Consider the following 22174-nt stretch of genomic DNA (forward strand, 5'->3'; position numbering starts at 1 on the left):
AACTACCTCTAGACTGAATGTCACAGTAGCAAACAGTGCCACATGGTGTGATTAGTCTGCGTAACAGGTAATACCTGAGGCAGGCTTGTAAGTATAGAGACTGCAATTGGCAGTATGTCTTTGTTTGTGTCCTTGTGCCAGTGCTTCCCATCAGAAAGCTAAAAGCACAAGAAGGGAAATATCTAAGAGCTGCCTATCCTTTTTCTTGACAAGGTCAATTATATAACCAAGTTGACATTATGGAGCCAGATAGCCCATATCAATCTGTAAGCTTACCTTGGCATACAAACTTCAATTCCTTGGCATCTGTAACGGTGGTTCTTTTATCTGACCTCTTCTTTTCTGTCCGACGGTGGCTACGTCTTTTCTTTGTCTCTCCCCAGAGATTCGATCCACCATGCATGCTAGGGATGTTTAGAATGGCAATTCCTTCCAGAGAGATATTGATTAAGTCTAGCTGAATTCCATCACACTGATTAGAAAGGAAGAAAGAAAAAGGAAAAAAAAAGGAAAAAGAGAGAGAAAGCAGTAAGAGAGAAAGAAAACTCTGAATGTTCTTTTTCTCAGATATTTTTCTTCAACAATTTATCACTCTTAACACTGCTAATAGTTTATTCAATGTTTATACCTAAGATTGTACCTGAGTAATTTTGTACCTGAAAAGGAGGTATGAGATAAGAACAGATCATCATTCAGAAGGTAAAATATGATTGCTATTCAAGTTTTGATTGCTTAAGTGTGGGACCATTTGGTACTGTCTTGTTATCTGATACCTGTTTACTGACCCAAGTAAAATATATTTCTAGCTTCACTCCAGCTATTAGCAGAAAAATGTTTTTACTACCAAAATTTCTTTATCAATAACTGGAGGGTTTTTGTTGCCTTTTCCAGCTAAATTTTCTGCCTTATGATTTTTCAATGATACTTGTCACTCTAACAACTGAGTCCCCCCCACAACAAACTGAATACAAAAGTCTCTGCATGCAGAGAATACACAGATTTATGGAAAGGAGTCTAAGCAAGACCCAAGAGCACAGAACATCACACAGGCATTAGTTTCAATCCAAAGGCACAACAAGCATATCAGCACAGGGCTATGCCTGACTACTAGCTCCTAGCAAGAGGTAAAATTAGTAGAAGTGGGTACAGCAATTGCTGATGCTGGTACAGCATTTCTTATCCCAGAACCTTCGCCAACCAGTTCTCTGAAATATGCATCATTACTAAGGGAAAACATAGTATAAGGAGCTAAAGAAGAGGAATCAGTGATCTAAAACCTTTCCAAGACTTACTGGACACACAGAAGTAATCTTAGCCCGTGGCATAGTCCCTTCAGTGCTGGAATCATAACCATAGGGCATCCCGTGTCACTAGTGTGTATTTCTCATGCTTCCTATAGCAACCCTGGAGATTAAGACATTTTATACAAGTACATTTCTTTGCTAAATCTGTCTTCCCTTTATATCTTATAATGGGACCATTTTTTCACTTCTGGAAAATGGCTCAGGGATCCTAACATATCAGACTGCTCAGTGACAAACTGCAACATTTTCTCAGGTGGTTGAAGCCTACAACATTTTCAGATACAGTTCACCTGAGACTCACTGCATGAGATGAACCTAGCTTAACAGCATATACCTAGCCTTCACTGGCTATAATTTACTCAAGCTAAGTCCTCCTCTCTTCCAACATTAGGAATTTTTTAACCCATATAAAATGTAGCAAAATACTGAAGAACCTCTCCAAGAGGAAAAAAAAAACAACCCAGCTTCATATTACAAAAGCGGAACCTGCAGGTGGAAAGCAAAGCATCCATTTCTACTCATGAGTTCTCTGAACCAGCCAGAGCTGCCCAGGATTCATGTAGTTGCACCTCGGCTAGAGATAGATTAGCTTAAAAAACAACATAGAGTATATCAATATCCTGGCAAGTCACATGCACCACAGTGTAGAGCAGCGCATTTTTAATACATTAGATCCTACTCCTGCAATGTTCTGCAAGCTTGTAGAAGACCTAGTCATCCATTTCAAACTAATTAAGAATATTATTTTACAATTCCAATATACAATAATCAGGAAGAAAACAGGAAAAATAATTAAGCATGCTTCAGTAGTAGTCCACTGACATCTTGCAGCTTGCTGCTCTGTGGGTCACTGGCACTTCTTGCTCTCTGCCTAAACCTTTATCACAGCTTTGAAGAAGAAAAGCCAAGTACAACTCAAGAACAACTGCGAATAATTGTTTATTCTTAAACTTTCTGAGATCATAAAACAGAACTGTATTACAATGCACACACATCTTAATTCTTCTAAGAAGAGCATAAATCTGAAGAGAGAACAATTTCAACACTAAGATTTCCATTTCATATTTGCTCTTCAAGAATTAAATTTTAAACCTGTGGATTATATTCATACAGGGAAACCCTTAAAGTCAAAAGACATATCTGAAAGTGAATTGGCAGTTGTGGCAACTACTGCAATTGAAAGTGTAACTTTTTAATAACACTTTTCTTACAAGAATAAAGGCATAGGTCTTTACTGTGATTTTTGGAAGCAAATTTGTGGTTTTCCCTGGTATTTTATATGTATTAAATACTAAGATGATTTATTTTGCTAAAAATTCTGCTCATGTGTATGCTCACTTACTGCTATACATTCTAGATAAACAGATATTAATTTCATAATTAAAAGTAATCTTGTGTAAATACCCTGCAGGCCTCAATGAATCAAACACATACTGTGTGTCAGGCCTCCCACTGTCTTCAAGTGGAATGTACTGGCTGGATAATTAGATAGTACATATTTTTTAACCTTATTTGCATGCATATTATATCTTTTGCACACTGACAAGCAGCAGTAACAACAAAAGTCAGATTACCACAGGGAATTCCCACAAAGAAGTCTTCATTTCTTATAATTTGCAGCCTAAATTAAAATAATTTGATCTTTGACAAGGATGAAATGTCAAGCAGAAGGGGGTCCTCTACAAGCCACGGCCTGTGGCTTCTGAAATCTGCCTAATTTATGTCAGTCACTTCTTAATACATATTTAAGTATTACACGAGAAAGATGATAAATATGCAATCTGACACCTTTGGTATTTCCCTGCTGTTAATTTATAAAGGTCTGGCGTCCCCCAAACTGACTGGAATTATTTAAATAAAAGAAGAATTGTGAAATAGGATGGCGCGGGGTCTAGCTTCCATTTTCACTCAATATTGAGCACAGCAGGTAGTACACTAAGACAATTATGTGACGAGGCCTCAGAGTCCCACAGTGATGAGCAACTTTCTGAATTAAGAAAGGAGCATTTCTTTTGTTCGTACACAGTCAAAAAGTTTGCCCTACAGGTACCTCTGCATAGTCCTAACACATTCATATATTACAAAAACAAAACACACATGTATTCTGCTTGTTTTCTTTTTTCTTTTTATTTCAAATAATGTAATGATGCTGTAAAAACAAAAGCATGTTTTTACAATGCGGAGTATGTCTACCTAGATTAAAAAGAAACACTAGCTCTTCTAACTCTTTTTTACCTTCTTTTCTGGCCTCAGTCACTTCCTGGGTATTATTGTTTATGCCTTATTTATCATATCAAATATTTTCAGATCATTTCTCTGTTGAGAAAATACGCATCTATGCTTGAAAAGAGCTGATATGAAGGCTTTGCTGTGAAAGCAAGGGCAATAGCAAGCAAGTGCATGGGAATGTTTTAAACTCCTTTACTTTACCCAGTAATACCAGGTGGTATAGAAGGCTTACATTGGTCCCACTACGCTTTTACAGCATTGCAGATATTGTCCATGCCACCCCTACTTACACAGCATCTATACCTACTCTCATTAAATACCTTTCACATGCCTTTCTTTTTTCCTGAAGTCAAAATAAAGTGCAAGTTCTCTAAATTGTAAAAGCTTCAGCCTTGCTTACTGACACATTATTATTGAAAATAAATACTTAATTTTGTCCTAGTTTTTGGGTTTTTTTTGTTTCATTTTGTTTTCTTTTCCTTTACAACCTCTCTTCAACTCCTTGCATCCCATTTTGAAAACAAAAATCCATCTTATTCTGGATAACATAAGAATTGTGTCCAATTTTTTCTGCATCTCACACTCACGCAGAAGAAAACAGAGAACATGAGTCAAGAATGTATGTCAGAAAAACCAAGCTTAATCAGGTTAGAAATCAAATACATGGTTGAACAAATATTTGCTCAGAGAACATTAGATCACTGTCTCACAGCTCAGAGATACAGATCCTTAATCTTCCCAAGGATTGTGCATTCAAGATTTGGCTGTAGAGCAAACACATTCTTTGTGCATTTTATCTGGAGTGAAATGTGGTCTCATACATCAACCTCCCATTTACAGTGACATCCCCAAGGAGCATCAGGTTAAAAATCAGATTAAAATGGTGCTACTCCAAAATGCTGATAATGTTCAAACAAGAAACATTAGATACAAGCATACTGGAAAGCATTGTAATTTACTCATTGTAAATAAATATGCAAATAACTGCCTCCTAACACTTCCTGTAAATTTTGGAAACTATGCTTTTTGTTCCTCACTGTATGATTAATGGTAATGACCAGGATAGATGAAGTGAATACTAAAAAACGTCTCATATACTGGCAGTGTAACACTTTACTGGCAATAATAGTTATTGACATGAATTGGTAATAATTATACAACTGATACAAGCAGCACCACAAACTTGTATACCTACTTGTTTGCTTTGTGATGTTAACACTTTCAGTGGTTACAATTATATGGTTAAAGTTCACATCTTAGTATGTATCAGAATATGTATGACTTTCTCTAGATATTAATATTTTATTGGGAAAGCCTGCTCTTCAATTTGTATTTAATCAAAAGGTACATTTAACTTGCAGTTTATTCAAATCTAATCAAACCAGGTAAGTATTTCTTGCAATAACTAACAAAATATTCTTCATGCTACATTTTCTTAAACTCATGGATGGGAAGCACTCTCTTGGGAAACAAGGGGGATTTTTTGGGTTTTTTTCTAAGGTTTTTGCTGGAGTTTTGTTTAATTTTTATTATATTTTAATCTAATGTGAGGAACATGTTTTCACTTCAAAGAGAAACATAACAGCATAACAGGCAAGTGTGGCACTGCTGGTGTTACAGTTTCAGTCTCAGTATTTGCTACTTGTTCTGCTACCAGGCACATGGTTCCCTCAGATCATTTCGGACTTCACCCTTTAGGAAGCTTTGACTCGACTCTCATAGCTCCCACCATACCTCTCTGAGTGCCTCATGCTGTGACACAAATACTCCATTGGCACATGTGGTTCCTCATTACTACTGGAAAGGAAAAGCACCACAATCGTCTTGAGAAATTATTTCATTATTTGACCTAAATTCTCAGTTTGTATCTTCATTCATTTCTCATTTTTCATGTACTTATTTATAAACATCAGACCCCCAAACAGTTTATGTAATACAGCCACTTATCCTAGCACCCATCAAAGTGGCAGTGGCACATTATTTTAAATTCCTGTTTTGTCTGTACGTATCCTGTGTCTTTTTAGTTAATGTTCAATGTATAATGGCAAGATGACCCCTTGTGCAGAGAGAAAAGCTATTTAATGAAGGGGAATAATTCAAAAAATATATATATATATTCTTTAACCTTTATTCAGGAAAGTAAGTACAATTTTAGGGAATTGAGTTTTAAAGGTTAGAAAACCTTGGGACCTAGAAATAATAAGATTATTTTTTTTATTTTAATCCTGCAACAGCTCTCACTCCCTCCAACAGTCTTTCATTTTTCCATCTGACCTAGCCACACTCCCTATTGATTTCTAATGTTATACTTCACCTCTTGACCTTGTCTACTGTATTAAGACTTCACTAATCATCAAACTGAACTTTGTTCCAGTGTGCAGGGCTACACTACAAATAGACATGATAAAAATAATATTTTGGAATATAGGGTCGAAAGGATGTGCACTGCCTTGCCTTGTTGGATTCAGGCACTCTGCACCCTTGCTCCCTGCATTTCAGCCAAACTAGTGACATTTCAAGGATAAAGGCAACAATTAGTTTCTTACTTCTATTTCTACAGATTCATGCAGCTTCTTACAGGTGGCTGAGAAAGTTTCCGAAGTGCCAAATTCAAAATACCAAAATTTGTTCTTCATTCTGAAACAAGAAAAAAAAAAGAAAAGAAAAAAAGAAAGATCTTATTCACTATCAATATGTGACAAAAGTGATCATCCTGTCTTCCACTATAAGTAATGGCAAAGGCTTGGGAACATGTGACATCCCATTTGAAATAGATGAGCTCATAATTTTCAAAGCTTAAATGTTGGTGTCAAGTTGTATGATATCCCCTAAAGGGATAACAGGAATGTGTTGAACTGACAGGTTCAAATGTACCTTTGACTTTTCTTTTTCAGTGACTATCAGAATATTTTTTGTCACTTAACCAGTGACATGCCTCAGAAAAATGTATCGATTTTATTTCATGTCTTACACCTACTATACTATTTCTGATTCACAGTTAACATCTTTATCCTGCAGAGTAGTAGAATGTGCAAGCAGGGCAATCCCATCATGAAGACGAGCCAAGACAAAAATGCAGCTTGCCCTAAGCTAGTTAAAAGTAAAGGCAAATGCTTATTGTGCATGGTGACAGATGAGATACTACAAGAAAATAAAAATTCCAGATCTAACAATCTTTAGATATTTTGCAGTAGGAGAGCTGTATTACCAGGTAATTCACTCATAGACACATTTTAAATGGGCAATGAGGCCTGCATCTTGAAGTTCATTAACAGGTCTACAGGAAAATAAAACTGGATTTAATGCTAGTAAATTGCTTAGTTTATCATGACAGCAGGCAGAATTTACACTTTTTTCTTTTTAAATACATAAAGACTGCACTTCTGTTTTACCAGATTTATAGCATACTGTTAAATACAATCAGGACGCCAACAGCACCATTTCAAATAAATACGTGTACTTTTTGTGAATTCTCATGAGTAATTATTATTCTGTAACAAAAAAAAAGAAGCTAAACAACCACAACAAAAGACACTGAATTAGAATTCATTATTCCCACTTAAGAATCAGATATGAACACAGTTTCTCCACTTGTATAAACTGTTCTCTGACACAGCACATTGTGCTTTTAACTTGAAAATGACTGAGTTTGCATGAGCTAGAAGTGGAGAAGAGTGAAACATAAATGTAGATGACTGTAAAACATGTCAAAAGTACAAATCCTACCCGTAATTATTTCAAATTACATATAAAAGGCTACTTAGTTGTTGTTAAAGTCTACTTAATGACTCTTAGAATTACAAAATGCAAAGAGGTATCGCAGTACTGGCCATTTCCAGAAACCTGTTCATACAAGAGTCAGCAATTTCTGGAGCAGTATTAGAGGGGTGTAAAGATGTCCAACCTGGTAGCCTACACAGAGTTGGGAAGAGAAGAGTAATAAGGAAATGACACATTTCCAATGAAAAAAATTACAGGAATTTCCAAAGGTTTTTACACAGAAAATCTGAAAATATTTGGAAACTATTTTTGAGAACCTGTTCTCAGATAAAGGCATATTCTCGAAGGAGCTCCAACAACCAGAAGGGTTCAGGCCAGATTCAGGTGCAGATTCCTCAAGTCTATGAATGGAAGTGGTCTGACATATGTTCCTTCTACCCCTGCAGTTTACTTAGCACACTGCCATACTGACCTGGGATCAAGTGCTCTATTTATGCCAACGTATAGAAAAAAATTTAGAAACCTTTTGTTTCCAAAGAAATGTGAACTAAGTCTTGAATTTCCATTGGGTGCCTTTGGAAAATCTGGATGCAGCTATCTTCCCACTACTTTCTAGACAAGGATGATGAATAATCAAAATTCCCAAAAAAACCCCAAAACAAAACAAAACAAAACAATCCCACACCAAACAAAAACCCCAAAGCAAAGAAATAAAAACCCTCCAAAACCAACCAACCAACCAACCAACCACAAAAAAAACAGCAAAACCCACAACCAAACAAAAAACCTCAACAAAACAAAAAACCAACGAAACCTTGATGTAAGTATTCCTAAAAATACTTTGTAATTTCTTTTGATCCTATTAAGATAAAAAGCCTTTGTATCTTCTTTTGATAGCCTTTCTTTTTGCTATTCAGTTACTTTTACCTCAAATGAAGAACCTTTTTTTTATTTAAAAGACTGCTTTAAACTGACTCACTTATTAGCACTCTATCTAACAAACTCTTTGACTTATGCAAAGTTAAAACAGACATATATTTTTAAGTCATATACTTTAAGTCATATACTGTGTCAAATTCAGGTACCAAAAAAACCCAGCATTGTCAATGCACTCAAGGATTACTAGAAAATTTAGATCTATAAATCTAAACCTTGTAGAATCATATGACAGAAGATTAAGTAAATATATCAGGTGAGTTTTTGTTTTCTTATAATTTTAATAAAACCTCTAAGATTCTATCAGGCTGAAAAATGTATTGTGAGCCTGTTCTCCATCTCTGGTTGACTGTCTCTTTTTAAGCATAGAAGGACAACTTACTTGACAGCTTTTCAAATACAAAGATAGATGTAGATACAAATAATTTTATGCTTAATTTCCAAATGGTTTACCAACTTCTTTTACAAGCCATGAAATAGATCAAATTCCATGGTTTTATTCAAATGCACTACATCTTTTATTGAACAGAGGATTGTATTAAAACTTTTCATAGCTACAAAATGGAGTTAAATAAAGAACTTCAGAGAAATCATACCGAAATTTTCATAAGCAAGACAAGTCTTATAATTCTAGTAAATATTACAATTTTTCTAATAACAATAAAAACCTCAACTTCTAGTTCGTATCTTCCACTTGCATTCCTGCTTCAAAGAGGTAAAGCTCATCTGCTTATCAATATAGCAGCAAACAGCAGAAGAATCCATTCAGAAGATTAATGAACTACTTATCATGGCCATTCTAATTTCTTCCATAATGTAACTAAATTTTAGATTGCTAAACAAATACATATTTAATAACAATTTTGCCACATTAAAACTGTAAGAAACTGCATCACAGGCTTCTGTCATGTATATTTTCTCTCTCTCCCAGAGGAAATGATTTAGACTTTTCTCAGCTTTTAATAAGATGACCAAAAATAAGCTTGAAGCCTGCTTCTTCTTTACAACACTGGTTTTGTTGGAATAGGAAAGGGAATGGATTATTCTAAAGAAAAGGGCTTGGGTTTTTTTTGTTTTTCCCATATGCCTCAAAACGCTTATCTAAACTCTTAAACAACTTTACAAGATAAATAAAGCATCAGTCATGATTAAAGGCTGACCTATGTTGCTATTGTATTAGCGTATGTCAAAATACACAGCCTATGGGTGTAGGAATGACAAAACAAAACTGGACTTCAAGAACCTAAAAACTTTTTATGCTGGCAATGTTATACATTTCAAGTATTGATCAATCTTCTGACAAGTGGAATGATCTTCTTTAACGGGGATGAAATAAATTTGCAAGACAGTTGTGAGAGACTGAAATGTTAATGGTTAATGACTCAAACAATTGGCCATTTGCAAAAGCAGCAGGTGCTCTGCTGCGGCCAGGTTTGCATCCCCCAACCGAAGGGGAGGAGGAGGGTTTCTGGATGTGTGGTGGTGAAACCCAAGAACACCCCAGGTGCAGAGGGGGCAAGCACTAGAGGAGGACCGCAACAAGCCAGTCTCTTTAGCCTCAAGCTGGGGTTTGAGGCAAGCAAGGGAAGAGGCTGGTGAGGAGCAGATCTTGCTAGGTGCGATAATGCTTTTTATCATGCCAATGTCCTCAGTTATGCAACTTGCTCAGGTATAAAACTCTGGTCCTGGGGAAGTACCAGGACATTCTGACACAGGCCTGAAGGTGTTCATCCCTTCTGATGGGGCAGAGACATGAGAAGCAACTGTAATGTCTTAGAAGACATCATAAACCATCAAAGATTCCCAAAGTGCCCCCAGACTCATTTCTGGGGCCTTCCACCAGAGGACTGAGCATGATCCACAGTGTTTCAAGAGAGAGTGTTGAATTCCATCTCAGAGGAGGTACCTGGGTGTGTTCCTACCTGAACCTGAACGCACATCAACCCACTGAACTATACATTTCAGGGGCTTCCCCCAGCCCTCACAGATCAAGACTGTGGCCATCACTTCAACCAAGCAACAACCAAATCTCATCACTGGATCCACGGGTGGTGATATCCATGTATGTATAAACACCGGTCATTCTGTGTCATTTCACTCTAATCTGCCCCAAGGGATCTGTTAACAAGAACCTCAGCTACTCTCACCTTCAGGAGTAGGTCATAACAACAGTATAAAAAGGCTAATACTGCCATTTCTTACAGTATTTCTATACTGTGGGTAGATATCAGACTTAGAAACTTAGATACATTTCTTGGAAAAGTTCAGACTGATATTTGGTAATCAAGGCAAAATAATCAAAATAGTCTGTGATATGGGTTTGCTCCATTATCAGTTAATCAGAAACCCCCCTACTGCTAAAACTATTTTATATAACCTTTCTGATTAAGCAATTACAAGGCATGTCATTGAAAAATTGTCCTGTATCTAAATATGGAAATAGTAAATACTTTATTCAACACCTGAAGAGCATGTGTACTTCACTGCACTATGATCACTCTGTCAGAACATGCATAACAATACACCAGTTATGGGCTGCTAGTAAAAGGTCACAATAAAAGAGGAGTACCTTTAACTCAAGTAACAAATTCTTACTCTGGCATTTAGGGTCTATACTCAGGGCAAGAGCTTATTGATACACTTGCAAGTTTTTCACACTTTCTACCACATCCTATTTACACTTCTTAAATTTACTTTTTACTTTTTTGCTTTATAAATTTATTATATTTATTTCCACTTTAATTATGCAGTGTCAAGCTTCAATGACTTTAGCTAAAATTTCTACATCAGAAAATTTCTGACTGTTTTTTTTTGTAGTGTCAGCTGAAATACTTTGACCATTTTTGAAAATGACTGGATTAAAAACTTGTATGTTTGCTTATATTAGAAGTGTTTGATAACATACATTTTGAACTGTTTTAAAACAGCTACACTTTCTGAGCAGAGATTTTAAATTTAGCATGAGAATGGCCTTGAATCAAGAATATGCCTCTAGCTGTCTGCATGAAAATACATACAGAATTTAACCATATTATGACCTGTTGGAAATAGACCCTGGGAAGGCTTTGTTTTCCATATTCTGTGGCAGAGAAACAACAAATTTTTGTCTCCAGCTCTGTCAATTTTTTTCCTTTAATCTGTACTAAATATAGAGCTTTTTTACCCAGGAACATACTAGAATTCTTCATTCTTCCAAGGTAAATTCCTTGAAAAGCCCACTACCAGGAAGGAACCTCTAATACAAATCTGTGCAACAATGTCTGCCCATGGACAAGCAGAACTTGAATTCCTCCAGAAAGTATATTTTTCCCCAAAATATAACCTCTTAGCACTGCTTTCTGAAAATACTTTTTTTAAAGACTATTCCAACTTTTTTTGCAAAAGTACTGTTTCTTTGTCAGTGAGTGTCAAGAGTTGATCTCAATCTATATCATAAACTCATACAGTTTTCAGCATAAAGCTCCCATTCTAAGAGCAGCATTCATGAACAACAATGTACAGAATGTAATAAATTTTTAAAAGAAAATTCTATGGCAGGAAAAAAAAAAGTAGCAAAGAACATTTAATCTATTTCATAAAGAGTAGATGCTTATCATCTCAACCACCACAAGTCTGGAAGGTGCTCAGAGCCATAGATTAATGCTATATATTTAAAAGGAACAGGTCTCTTTACCTCCCTTTTCTCCCTTGTTCACTCTTTTGTTCCAAGCAAATGTGGAATAATGTGTAGAACCACCTCTGCAGGGAACCAGAAATACCAGAAAAGCCTGCTGAAATGGAGGTATATTTCCATGGAGAAACTGTGAGCAGTACAAAGGGAAAAAAGGGTTGACAAGTACATGTGAAAAAAGAGGAGGTCATCATCAGAAAATAGAGGAATCATGAAAGAGAAGAATGAGCAGGACAGAGAAACTTAATTTCAAAATGCATTGAAGTTCTACAGCACTTAAAAAGGTATGGTGATAAAATACAGAAGAGAAGTAAAATAACCCTAAAAGAGACCTAAATAAAAACACATATTTCTTAAGTTTGAAAATACAGATAATAAGGTCTAAAAATGAAACTAGGAGTATAGGAAACACCATGATGGGCAAAAATCTGAGCATCTCTTCCAATATTCTCTCACTAACAGCGGTTATTACCAGACACCATGGCAGATAATATAAAACTCCATGTAGTAAACATCTAACTCTATGGAAGGTTTATTATTATTTATGATTCCATCAAATTGCAAAATTCATTCAGATTAGACATAAAGAAAAATTCTTTTAATGATGAGGGGGGTGAGACACTAGAACAGGTTGCACAGAGAAGCTGTGGATGCCCCATTCCTGGAAGCACTCAAGGCCAGGTTGGATGGGGCTTTGAGCAACTGGTCTAGCGGAAGGTATCCCTGACCATGGCAGAGGGGTCAGAACCAGATGATCTTTCAAGATCCCTTCCAACCCAAAGCATTCTATGATTTGAATTCAATTTGTGGACACTTACACCATTAAGCAGTATGAAAGTGATTCCCAATGTATGGGGGGAAAAAAAATGTCTCCTTGGGAAAAATAAGGAAAAATACTAAGGTGGGTCTGAAGTTGCTCTTTTGGTTTAATGAGTCCTAGCCTGTAAGACATACATTCAAGAGCAAGTGACAGACACACTCCTCTCTGGGCTGGCAGAATGGCAGGATCCAGACACCAATGTTGAATGGTGCCACATTCAGTCAACATCCCATCATTAGTAGTGTTCCCCAGGATCAGTCCTGCCTACCATCTTTATCGATTTGGATGAAGGGCTTGAGGGTACAATAATCAAATTTGCAGATGGCATCAAGCTGGATCGGTGTTCTGATCTGCTGGAGGGCAGGAAGGCTCTGCAGAGGGACCTAGACAGGCTGGATCAATGGGCCAAGACCAGAAGTGTAAGGTTCAACAAGATCAAGAGCCAGGTCCTACACTTTGGCCACAACACCCCCATGCAGCGCTACAGCCTGGGGCAGAATATCCAGAAAATGACCCAGCAGAAAAGGACCTGTGGCTGCTGGTCGACAGCTGCTGAACAAGTGTGGCTGAATGCAGCGTGCCCAGATGGCCAAGAAGGCCAGTGGTATCTTGGCTTGTATCAGGAATAGTGTGGCCAGCAGGATCAGGGAAGCAATTCTTCCCCTGTACTCAGCACTGGTGAGGCCACACCTCAAATGCCATGTCCAGTTCTGGGCCCCTCAATTCAGGAAGGACACTGAGGTGCTGGAGCAAGTCCAGTGAAAGGTAATGGTGAAGTGTTTGGAGCACAAGTTCTGAGAGGAGCGGCTGAGGGAGCTGGGGTTCTTTAGCCTGGAGAAAAGGAGGTTCAGGGGTCACCTTACTGCTCTCTCTGCAACTCTCTGAAAGGAGGCTGTGACTGGGGGGGGAAGGGAGTGGGTGTCAGTGCTTTTCCCAGGCAACAAGTGACAGGACAAGAGGACCTAGTGTCAAGCTGTTGGACATTAGGGAGAATTTCTTAGCAGAATGGGTGATTAGGTACTGGAATGGACTGCCCAGGGAAGTGGTGGAGTCACTATCCCTGGAGGTGTTTAAGGAATGACAACGTGGCACTTAGTACGATGCTCGAGTTGACACGGTAGTGTTTGGTCACAGGTTGGACTTGATAGTCTGAGGATCTCAGAGGTATTTTCCAAACTAATTCATTCTGCAATTCTGTGAAGTAAAACTTTGCAGCATATTATATGTCACAGGGATTGTACTTTGTATTTCTGGTGATAAAAATATGTGTATATATAGGATTTTATCTAATTTAATACTCAACACTGTATAAAATAAAACTTCAGTTGGTAAAAAATATTTTAATGTTTTCTGCAATTCAATATAAAGAATATTTTTACCAGATCTCTCACAGTAGTTTTCAACAGACAACATATTTTCCATCTTTTCTTACAGTTCATAAATCTATTATCTAGGTAATTTTATACTTAGGTAAAAATGATTTCATTGCAGCACATAATATATATTAATAAGAATGTATGACTTTTTCTAATGTTCTCTTCTTTCTACTTCTGTCTTAACAATCATATAATTTCTGTTCTTCTTTATAATGAATCATATGCAAAGGTAAGGAAATAGCCAGTGGAGATGCACATCCATAAGAGATTTATGTGTGACTGGCATGATTTTAATAGAGACATCTTTGTCAATTTTTTTCTTTTTTCCATTACCAACTGTACTTCTGGCAAATCTAAGTGTTAATCTCCTATGGCACAGAGCTTAGGCAGAGACCATATAAGTAAGTGCAGAAAAGCTAAAATCCTCATAGAGCAGTTTCAGTTTTACACAATAAATAACATTTTCACATATCATAAAATGATACTACCCATGGCTGAAAAGCTACCCCATAAGTAGTCATACCACTAAGTAACACTGTGAGATCACGTTCCCTGACATTATCAGTTCTACTGCTGCAAAGCTGAATCTGGCTCCATTTTCTCTCATGCTTTGTCATAGCTTTGCACTGTAGCTCAAAGGCGTCCATGCAGCTGGGCTGCAAGCTCCACTGCCTGCCTGCCTGTCCCCCTTTATCCAGTTCTTTGCCCAATTTTCTCAAAACCCTCAGCAGTTCATTCCAGCTGTAATTCTCATCCTTCCCCCTTCTCCATTCAGTTCTAGTCCTTCATTCAGCTCTGCTCTCACATCTGGCCAAGAAGCCACTCCTGGACACCTTGCCCTGACCATTTTCAGTAATAAACCCAAGTCATGAAAAGTTGCAAAAGGGCCTTGCAGTACTTAGTGATTGGGGTATAAAAATGTAGATGACATTTAATGTGGATAAATTTAAAGTGATGTATAGAGAAAAATAACAAAGTAATTATAATTTTACAAAGAGTGATCAGTTCTCAGTGACAAAGTCTTGGGTTTACAAATAGCTGAATTAAACTTTCATTTCCCCAAGGGGATTAATGGAGGGGGAGAGAGAAAACCATTTCTTATCTCAGGCTCCAACCATCCATTTGGATTGAAATATTTGTACAGACAGTTCACCTATGAATACTGGTCAATTCACACACTCCAGACAGGTACTGATGTTCCCAAATATCATCTGTTGTCTGTATATTTGCAGACAAAAGGTGCAGCGAATTCATTGCAGGTCTGTGCACTGTTTCTTGATTTCGTTGAGCTACAGATCAGAATGCAATTTGTTCAGGTTTCTGAGAGAAATAGTAGCCAGACTGGACGTGTTTACTTCTTATAGGGTTACCAGGAAAAAAACCAACACAAGAGCAACACCAGGTTGATAATGATATCCATAAGCCACAATCTCATTTGCTGTGAATCCTGTTGTTGTTTTATTAATTATGATACCTTTCTTGCATACCCTCCTTATACTACAGACACCAGCACAGAGCCTACTGCTAACATCTATATGGAGGAAAATCTTATCCTAAAATACAAGTAAAAATTCCCATATGGAAATATAAACAAAACACCCTAAAAGTTTTAAGATCTTTGTAGTATGTGCTAGGTGCTATAATGCAGGAAGAACTTCTGAGCTTTGCCTCACATTGTATCTGATTTCTTCCAGTATGCAACAAGATGCTCACAAGGGAAAAAAATATTTTCTCCAGGGTTACAGAAAAGTGGCTTATTCAACTGAGACTAATTGCAGGAGGTTAACCTACAGCAACTGATATGAAACCTAGCTACTATAAAACATCGTGATACCTGACTGACATAGTCAACAAGACATTTCTCCATGAAAGAGGGTACTGTTTCTAGTCTGTGACAGTAATACCTGTTTTGAATATATTGTTTTAACAAATTTATTAGTAAGACCAAAAAAATAGTTGTTTCTCAAAATATTTACTTTAAAAGTGTCTTCATTATAGCTTTGATTTAATCTGTCATTTTGCTCCCCTAAACAAACATGTTACACTTCTTAAATCCTTTGTGTCCATTCACCATCATGAAGATTTCTTCTCTTAACATTTTACTTATTTTTATGCTTATATTTCTCCTAGTTTCCTTCCAAAATTCCCCAGCCTTGGGAGCAGATGCTGAGGCACCAATGACTCATTAATCTCAAGAGGTTTTTTATCATGAACAAAAATAAAGTCTCTGAACAGTTCCATATTTACCAGCCTTGGTCATACTAGAGAGCCAACAAAGCTCATTTAAAAAAAGGCAAAAAAAGCCCTCTCTGTATGTATTAGAATAGACTGACTAGCTCAGAGCAAGGACACAGACCTCCACATTTCATCTTTTTATTATGTCAGAGGAATGAAACAATATTCCTTTCCCTTATGCCCTAACAGGGATATGTACACACAGACATGACACTAGGTACGCTAAGCAGTACTTATAGTTCAGAGGCTCAGGGACAGGTTTGAAGGAGGAACTCCTCACTGGCTGCTTCACATGCAAAATTGTACCTTTGTTTTAGAAAACTAGCAAACTAACAATCATATAAACCAGTTTTGTTTCCCTGTAAAGCAGGTGATGACATGTAATTAAATAATCTTTTTCTCTAGCCCATACTTTAACTCTCACTGAAAAACTGAAGTTATCTCAATACTTCTATTAAATTCTTGCCAAATAAATCCTTCCATTACCATAAAGTACTTAAACCACCATGCTTTACACCATTCCCAAGTAGGACATAATGAGAAGATTAAGTGAAAAGAAATTAAAAAAAAAGGAAAAAGCAATCAAATGCTGTAAGGCAAACAATAAGCATCTCTTCTGTGAGCACACGAGAGAAAATCAGACTGGATAGAAGATCTTTGACTAAATCTTTCTCCTTATTATTCCTCCAGAAATATTTAAACCTTACTGGTTTAAACCTTTACAGGTCAGACTCTGCCTGTCTGGCTGGGATTCAGAAGAGTTTAAAATTTATTTTTCTATTGAAATAGCTGGTTTATAAATTTAGGAAGCCTCACTCATTTCAAGTTTCATTGTCTCCTGATTTCACCTCTATGAGAATACCACTTCTAAGAAGGAAGTGGCTTGCCTAGGATTTAGTTTACCACCACAATGCATTTGTCTGCCTGTGAAGTAGGAAGACACCGTATTTCCATCCAAGACAAAAGACATCTACTCAGTGAAACTGAAGGTGTGATTTACCAGGCCTGAGTAAGCAGAATTGGTCTCCAGGTTTCATTGAGAGAAATAACTGGTTCTCCACTGACTATAGTGAGAGCACTGACACCTAGTTCATATGTAGATAGACACTTTTGAGTCCTAGATTAAGCTCTCTAATCTAAAACTGAAAACCTATCTTGTTTCAAAACACTTCACCTAGATAGAAGACTGTCCTCCCAAGCCCTTCAACATAAAAGAAGTCTCATTATTTCTCACTTCACTTGCTAAAAGAGAATTTACAAAACATATCATTGCAAGTATGCACTCATACCTATGGATTTTAGTAACTTATCACAAAAGAATCCAAGATCTGAACCCAGGCCACCTGTGTTCCCTGCAGCACATTCAATTCAAAAGGCCACATAAACTGTCCCATCTCTCTAGTCTCATCTTCAGGGAATTTCTAAATAGGCATATAACCTGTTTTTCTCTTGTGGAAATGCATGGACACTCTGCTACCTGCTTTCCTAGAGGAGGGTTAAAGCACAGCTACTGGATCTCAGGTGCAGATCATTCAGGAGAGAACAGGCAGGTGAAACATGTGGGCCAAGCTTCATTCTCTTTGTGAAAAAACAAGTTCATATTTCTTAAATAATGGTACATTACTTTCTATTTTGTGGAGGATGGGATGAGTTTTGCTTTTAAAAGGCCACTGATTTTTTAAAAACCTGAAAATATTACGATTAATGCTATATTTGTGAGTCTATATTTTTAGGCAACTTTTTTCCCCTGAAGATTGAACGCAGTCATCAGCTGTGGTTAAAAATGCTGTTCTGTAAATGTGCAGAGACTTCAGAATGCATTTTTAGTGTGACAGAAGGTCTTTACTTAGTGGAAATCAGGACTTAGCATTGAAAATGCACATGGTAGCTGTATAAATAATAAATTCTACTGCTATAATTACTTACTGTCTTATCCTTCACAATAAAAATTTAGAAAATTTTCTACATTGAACAGCACCTTAAAGGACAAGGCAGATTGCCAGACAGAGAGTAAAGCTAGGAAGAGTATAGTGGTTTTGGTCCTCCATACAAAACTATGTGACCACAGATCATTCCTCCAAAAACTGTGTTGGATTATCAGCAAATAACATTTATATATCCAGCATGTAATTGTTTCACTTATTACATGGCTGCAGTGAGAGCACTTATTCTTCAATCCTGCTCCATTAAAATTCAAAATACATGCAAACAAGAAGAAATCGATTAATTTTTCTAAAGCATGTTTAAAATAAATCTGTAAAATGGTTCCCTATGTGTCTTTCATGGAATGTCCTTGTGACATTTCACTTTGAAAAAGTCTATACAGACCCTTTTGACAGGAACATACACAAAGAAATCTGTCTTTGTAATTTTTTTATCATCACATGCTACACAAATTGTAAATTTAGCACCAATGTCTAGTAGGATTCTTTTCTGCAGCCAGAGAATTGGTGAGGAATCAACCTTTATGGGTAATAACTCTAAGCTATCAAGCCTAGTAATTAGACCTGTGCTGCCTAAATTATATTTGCCTAGTTCAGTGCCTTCGGTTTTACTTTTTACACTACAGCTCCATATTGCATTTCTAATCATTACTTCACCCCAGCTTTTTAAAATCTCACACAGCTCCATGCTACCAGCTGTTGTTTTCTTTCCTAATGCACTTCACTTGCAAAGAAAGAAAAAAAACCTAAACCCAACAAAAAACCTCACAGATTTAGATTTCTTTGAACCTCATCCTTACTCACTGCTTTTCAGCTCCTGAAATAAATGGAAGTAATCATTCTGTGCTTTAAATTCAGTAATACTTTAGGACTTAAACTTGATAAGGAAATTGAACATGGTGAATGACAATACTGTAATTTGGGGGCAGTGATCTGATTTCTTCAACTTTGCATAATTTGGACTCTATTTCAGTATAAAACTTCAAAATTTTAGATAAAACTTTTCTAGCTAACTAACTTAGCCAGATCAACCAGCTCTTAAATGAAAGTTAAAATTTAGCTAATCTATAATTAGTTCTAGTTCAATCATTCTATTGATTTAATTAAAAAAGTAACAACAAAAACCAACTCCAAATGACAAAAGAAACAGAAACGCTTATATTAAACTGGCATTTTTTTTAATCAGTTCATGTTATTTGACATACAGAAAACATCAGCTGCACAGCTTTTGTTAATATACATGCACAGCTTTTTTTGAAGTGCAAATACTCAAAAAATGCTGTAACACAGTTTGTTGTAGTTACAGGAGAACTGCAGGTAACACTTCCACTGACACTTGTATAAAGCTCACAGAAGTTAGCTTGCAAGCTTGCCTTTCTTTCAAAAGAAAAAATCTTAAGAGTGTATTAAAGCATAAAAGCCTAGCAGCTAAAACAGGTCTGCAAAATGTATTCTGCCATAAACTTTTTAAGGCTGAAGAAAAGTAAAGGGTAAGTGAACTTTTTAAAATCTTAGCAAACAAAAAAGCTAAAAAGAAACCATATATTGAGCAGTCTGGAAAATTTTCTTCTTGGGACTTCACAAAAGCAGGTACTAAATTCTTATAGTAAAGCTTAGTGAGCTGACTACAAAAGGCATACTTAAAATAAAAAATAAGGTCTATCAAATTTTTTCAGTTTTTCAACAGAGAACACACATTCATCCACCATTTTTAATTTTAATGTATATTGCAGAACTAGCACGAAGTATACACTGAAATTCTTAGCTTTTCCATAGGTCCTGGGCATCAGTTCACAAACACAAGGGGGCAGTAAAAATTATTATCTTTGTGCAAAGTCCTAACGACCTCTACCTCACAGTAATAGGATTTTTCTGTTGTTCAGGGATTTTCCCAGAGAATGGGAAAATACTTGAATATTTTTTCTTCCCATCAGTTTTCAGCTGTTTAGCATGGTGCAAAGGCTGAATCAAACAGAGTTAATGACTTAGCTGGTAGGAGAGGTGGCATAAAACACACGTAGGATTTGAAATGCAACTTCCAGATTTAAAACATGCATATTTCCACATTTTTGTGAGATCCCCAGAGCTGACTGTAATTCTAATGTTTCTGTGTTATGATATAAGTAGCTTACTAACCAAGTCTAACTCCCTTCAGAGAAGGGGATGGGAAGGAAGGAAAAAGCCAAGCCTGATTAGTGAAAACAGTGCTGTTTCCAATAAATAACACAGACTATCATGTTAAAGCAGAACTGAAAAATGCCTTCCAAGGAAAGGTCTTATCTTTGCAAGTGGACTTCAAAAAAATGTTCCTGCACAATTTTTCTAAGTAGTAGCCATAGACTATGCGTTGGGAATTAATATTAAATTGTGGCTTTACCTCTAAACAAGAATATTATCAATACAGCAGCTCTACCATAGTAAGCTTCATGATTTTGGCTACATATATTTTACATTTACAGCCCTAAAACACCTGACAGTCATTTGTATAAACATATGACTTTTCCAGACAGGTTATCTCTAGGAAATAAAAATCATATTATTATTTTCTTTAGATGTGTCTCTATATGTGGCTCAGGAGCATTTATTTAAGCTTGCATAATTTTGAAAATACTTAATTCCAGCATCCTAGCTTGCTTTTCCTTTGAGTTGTTTCTTAGAGCTAGAGCTCATTTGCTATGAGTATGAAGTATCATGGGCAATTGTCACGTGATAAATTACTGTTTTCATCCATCAAATATTAAAGCTGCTCACTACTGACCTTGAGCACCACTTACACTGCCAGAGCCATGGCCCTTTTCAAAGTCAGCAGGGTACAGCTGGCACAAATTCAGCCAAGCAATCAGATTCATACCCCTTCACAAAAGTTCAGTCTTTTAAAAATGCTGTTTCTCACGTAGTGCAACCAGAGGTTTGACCACTCTTGAAAAAGGTGTCCAACACCTGACTGTTCCTATCAAGGAGTATTACCTGCTCACATTGATTTGCAGCAAAGTATTTCTCAGTAAGCATTTCCACTTAACATTTACTCTCATGGAACCTGTGTAGTGGGAGATATTTACGAGTTGCTTTCAGCTTAAAAATAAATCACCTCTAATTCCTCTAAGCGAAATCAATCAAAAGTCTTTAAAAAATGGACTGGTTGTTTGGTCGATTCTGGCAGAAAAGTAAACAGCACTTCAGCTTTTCTCCACCATTAAGGTCTAAATGGCCTAGAAAGTAAATCAATATCTCCAGTCAGCCCTCTGGCTATTGTTTAGCCAGTAGATATGGATTTTCTCTAGCTTACTGCACTCCTTTGGGACTAACCTGTAATCCTCAGAGAGTAATAATAAGTTCATTATCTAGTTCAGCTCTCTGTTGTACATTTAAATGGACCACATCCATCAGCAGCACTTGTTAAAGTTAAAGGACAATGACATCCCATTCAACCTGTTTCACAATGAAATACTTGCAATACCTGATGGAGAAAATTATTATAAAAACCTTATCTGTTGTCAGGTTATTAAAAATGAAATATCACAAATGAGTTAAACAGTAAATAAGGATTTTTCCTTATGTAACATTGTTTCTTTGTTAATGAGTTAAATTGTGGTAAAGTTTATTTGTGTCATACATCATGCAATCTTTCATTATTCATATCAATCTGTTTCAAATATTTCTGGTTAAATACCACTACAAAGCAAGCAGCTGTCAGAACCAATCAGTACTTTTTTATCATTCTTCAGCTACCAGATGTTTGCTGGACTAAAAGGATTTCCCCTCCCTCTACCTAGAAGTGCAAAAGAAATCTCTCTCATTTTTAAACACTGAAGTTTTAAAAGGCTCTACTCTCAGATCACAGAACCTGTACTCTGCTCTCAGCCAGAAAGAGTTTCAGCCTCTGATCTGAGCACTCTGTTTCACTGTGTACGCACATTTTCTCTGATAAACATACACATTCC

At 36.6% G+C, this 22174-nt stretch overlaps 1 protein-coding gene across 9 annotated transcripts in view; it reads right to left on the reverse strand.

Moving 5' to 3' along the window:
* LOC138106446 (diacylglycerol kinase beta) overlaps positions 1 to 22174 on the reverse strand; it is a 425706-nt gene that overhangs the window by 75198 nt on the left and 328334 nt on the right. For all 9 annotated transcript variants that reach the window (XM_069007051.1, XM_069007050.1, XM_069007054.1 and 6 more), the window contains 2 exons: positions 6080 to 6170; positions 277 to 472 (listed from right to left, as the gene is read on the reverse strand). In XM_069007051.1, coding sequence (XP_068863152.1) covers positions 277 to 472; positions 6080 to 6170 — 287 coding nt within the window. The remainder of the gene's footprint in view (positions 1 to 276; positions 473 to 6079; positions 6171 to 22174) is intronic.

Source organism: Aphelocoma coerulescens, chromosome 2 (genome assembly GCF_041296385.1).
Source record: "Aphelocoma coerulescens isolate FSJ_1873_10779 chromosome 2, UR_Acoe_1.0, whole genome shotgun sequence".
NCBI classification, from domain to species: Eukaryota; Metazoa; Chordata; class Aves; order Passeriformes; family Corvidae; genus Aphelocoma; species Aphelocoma coerulescens.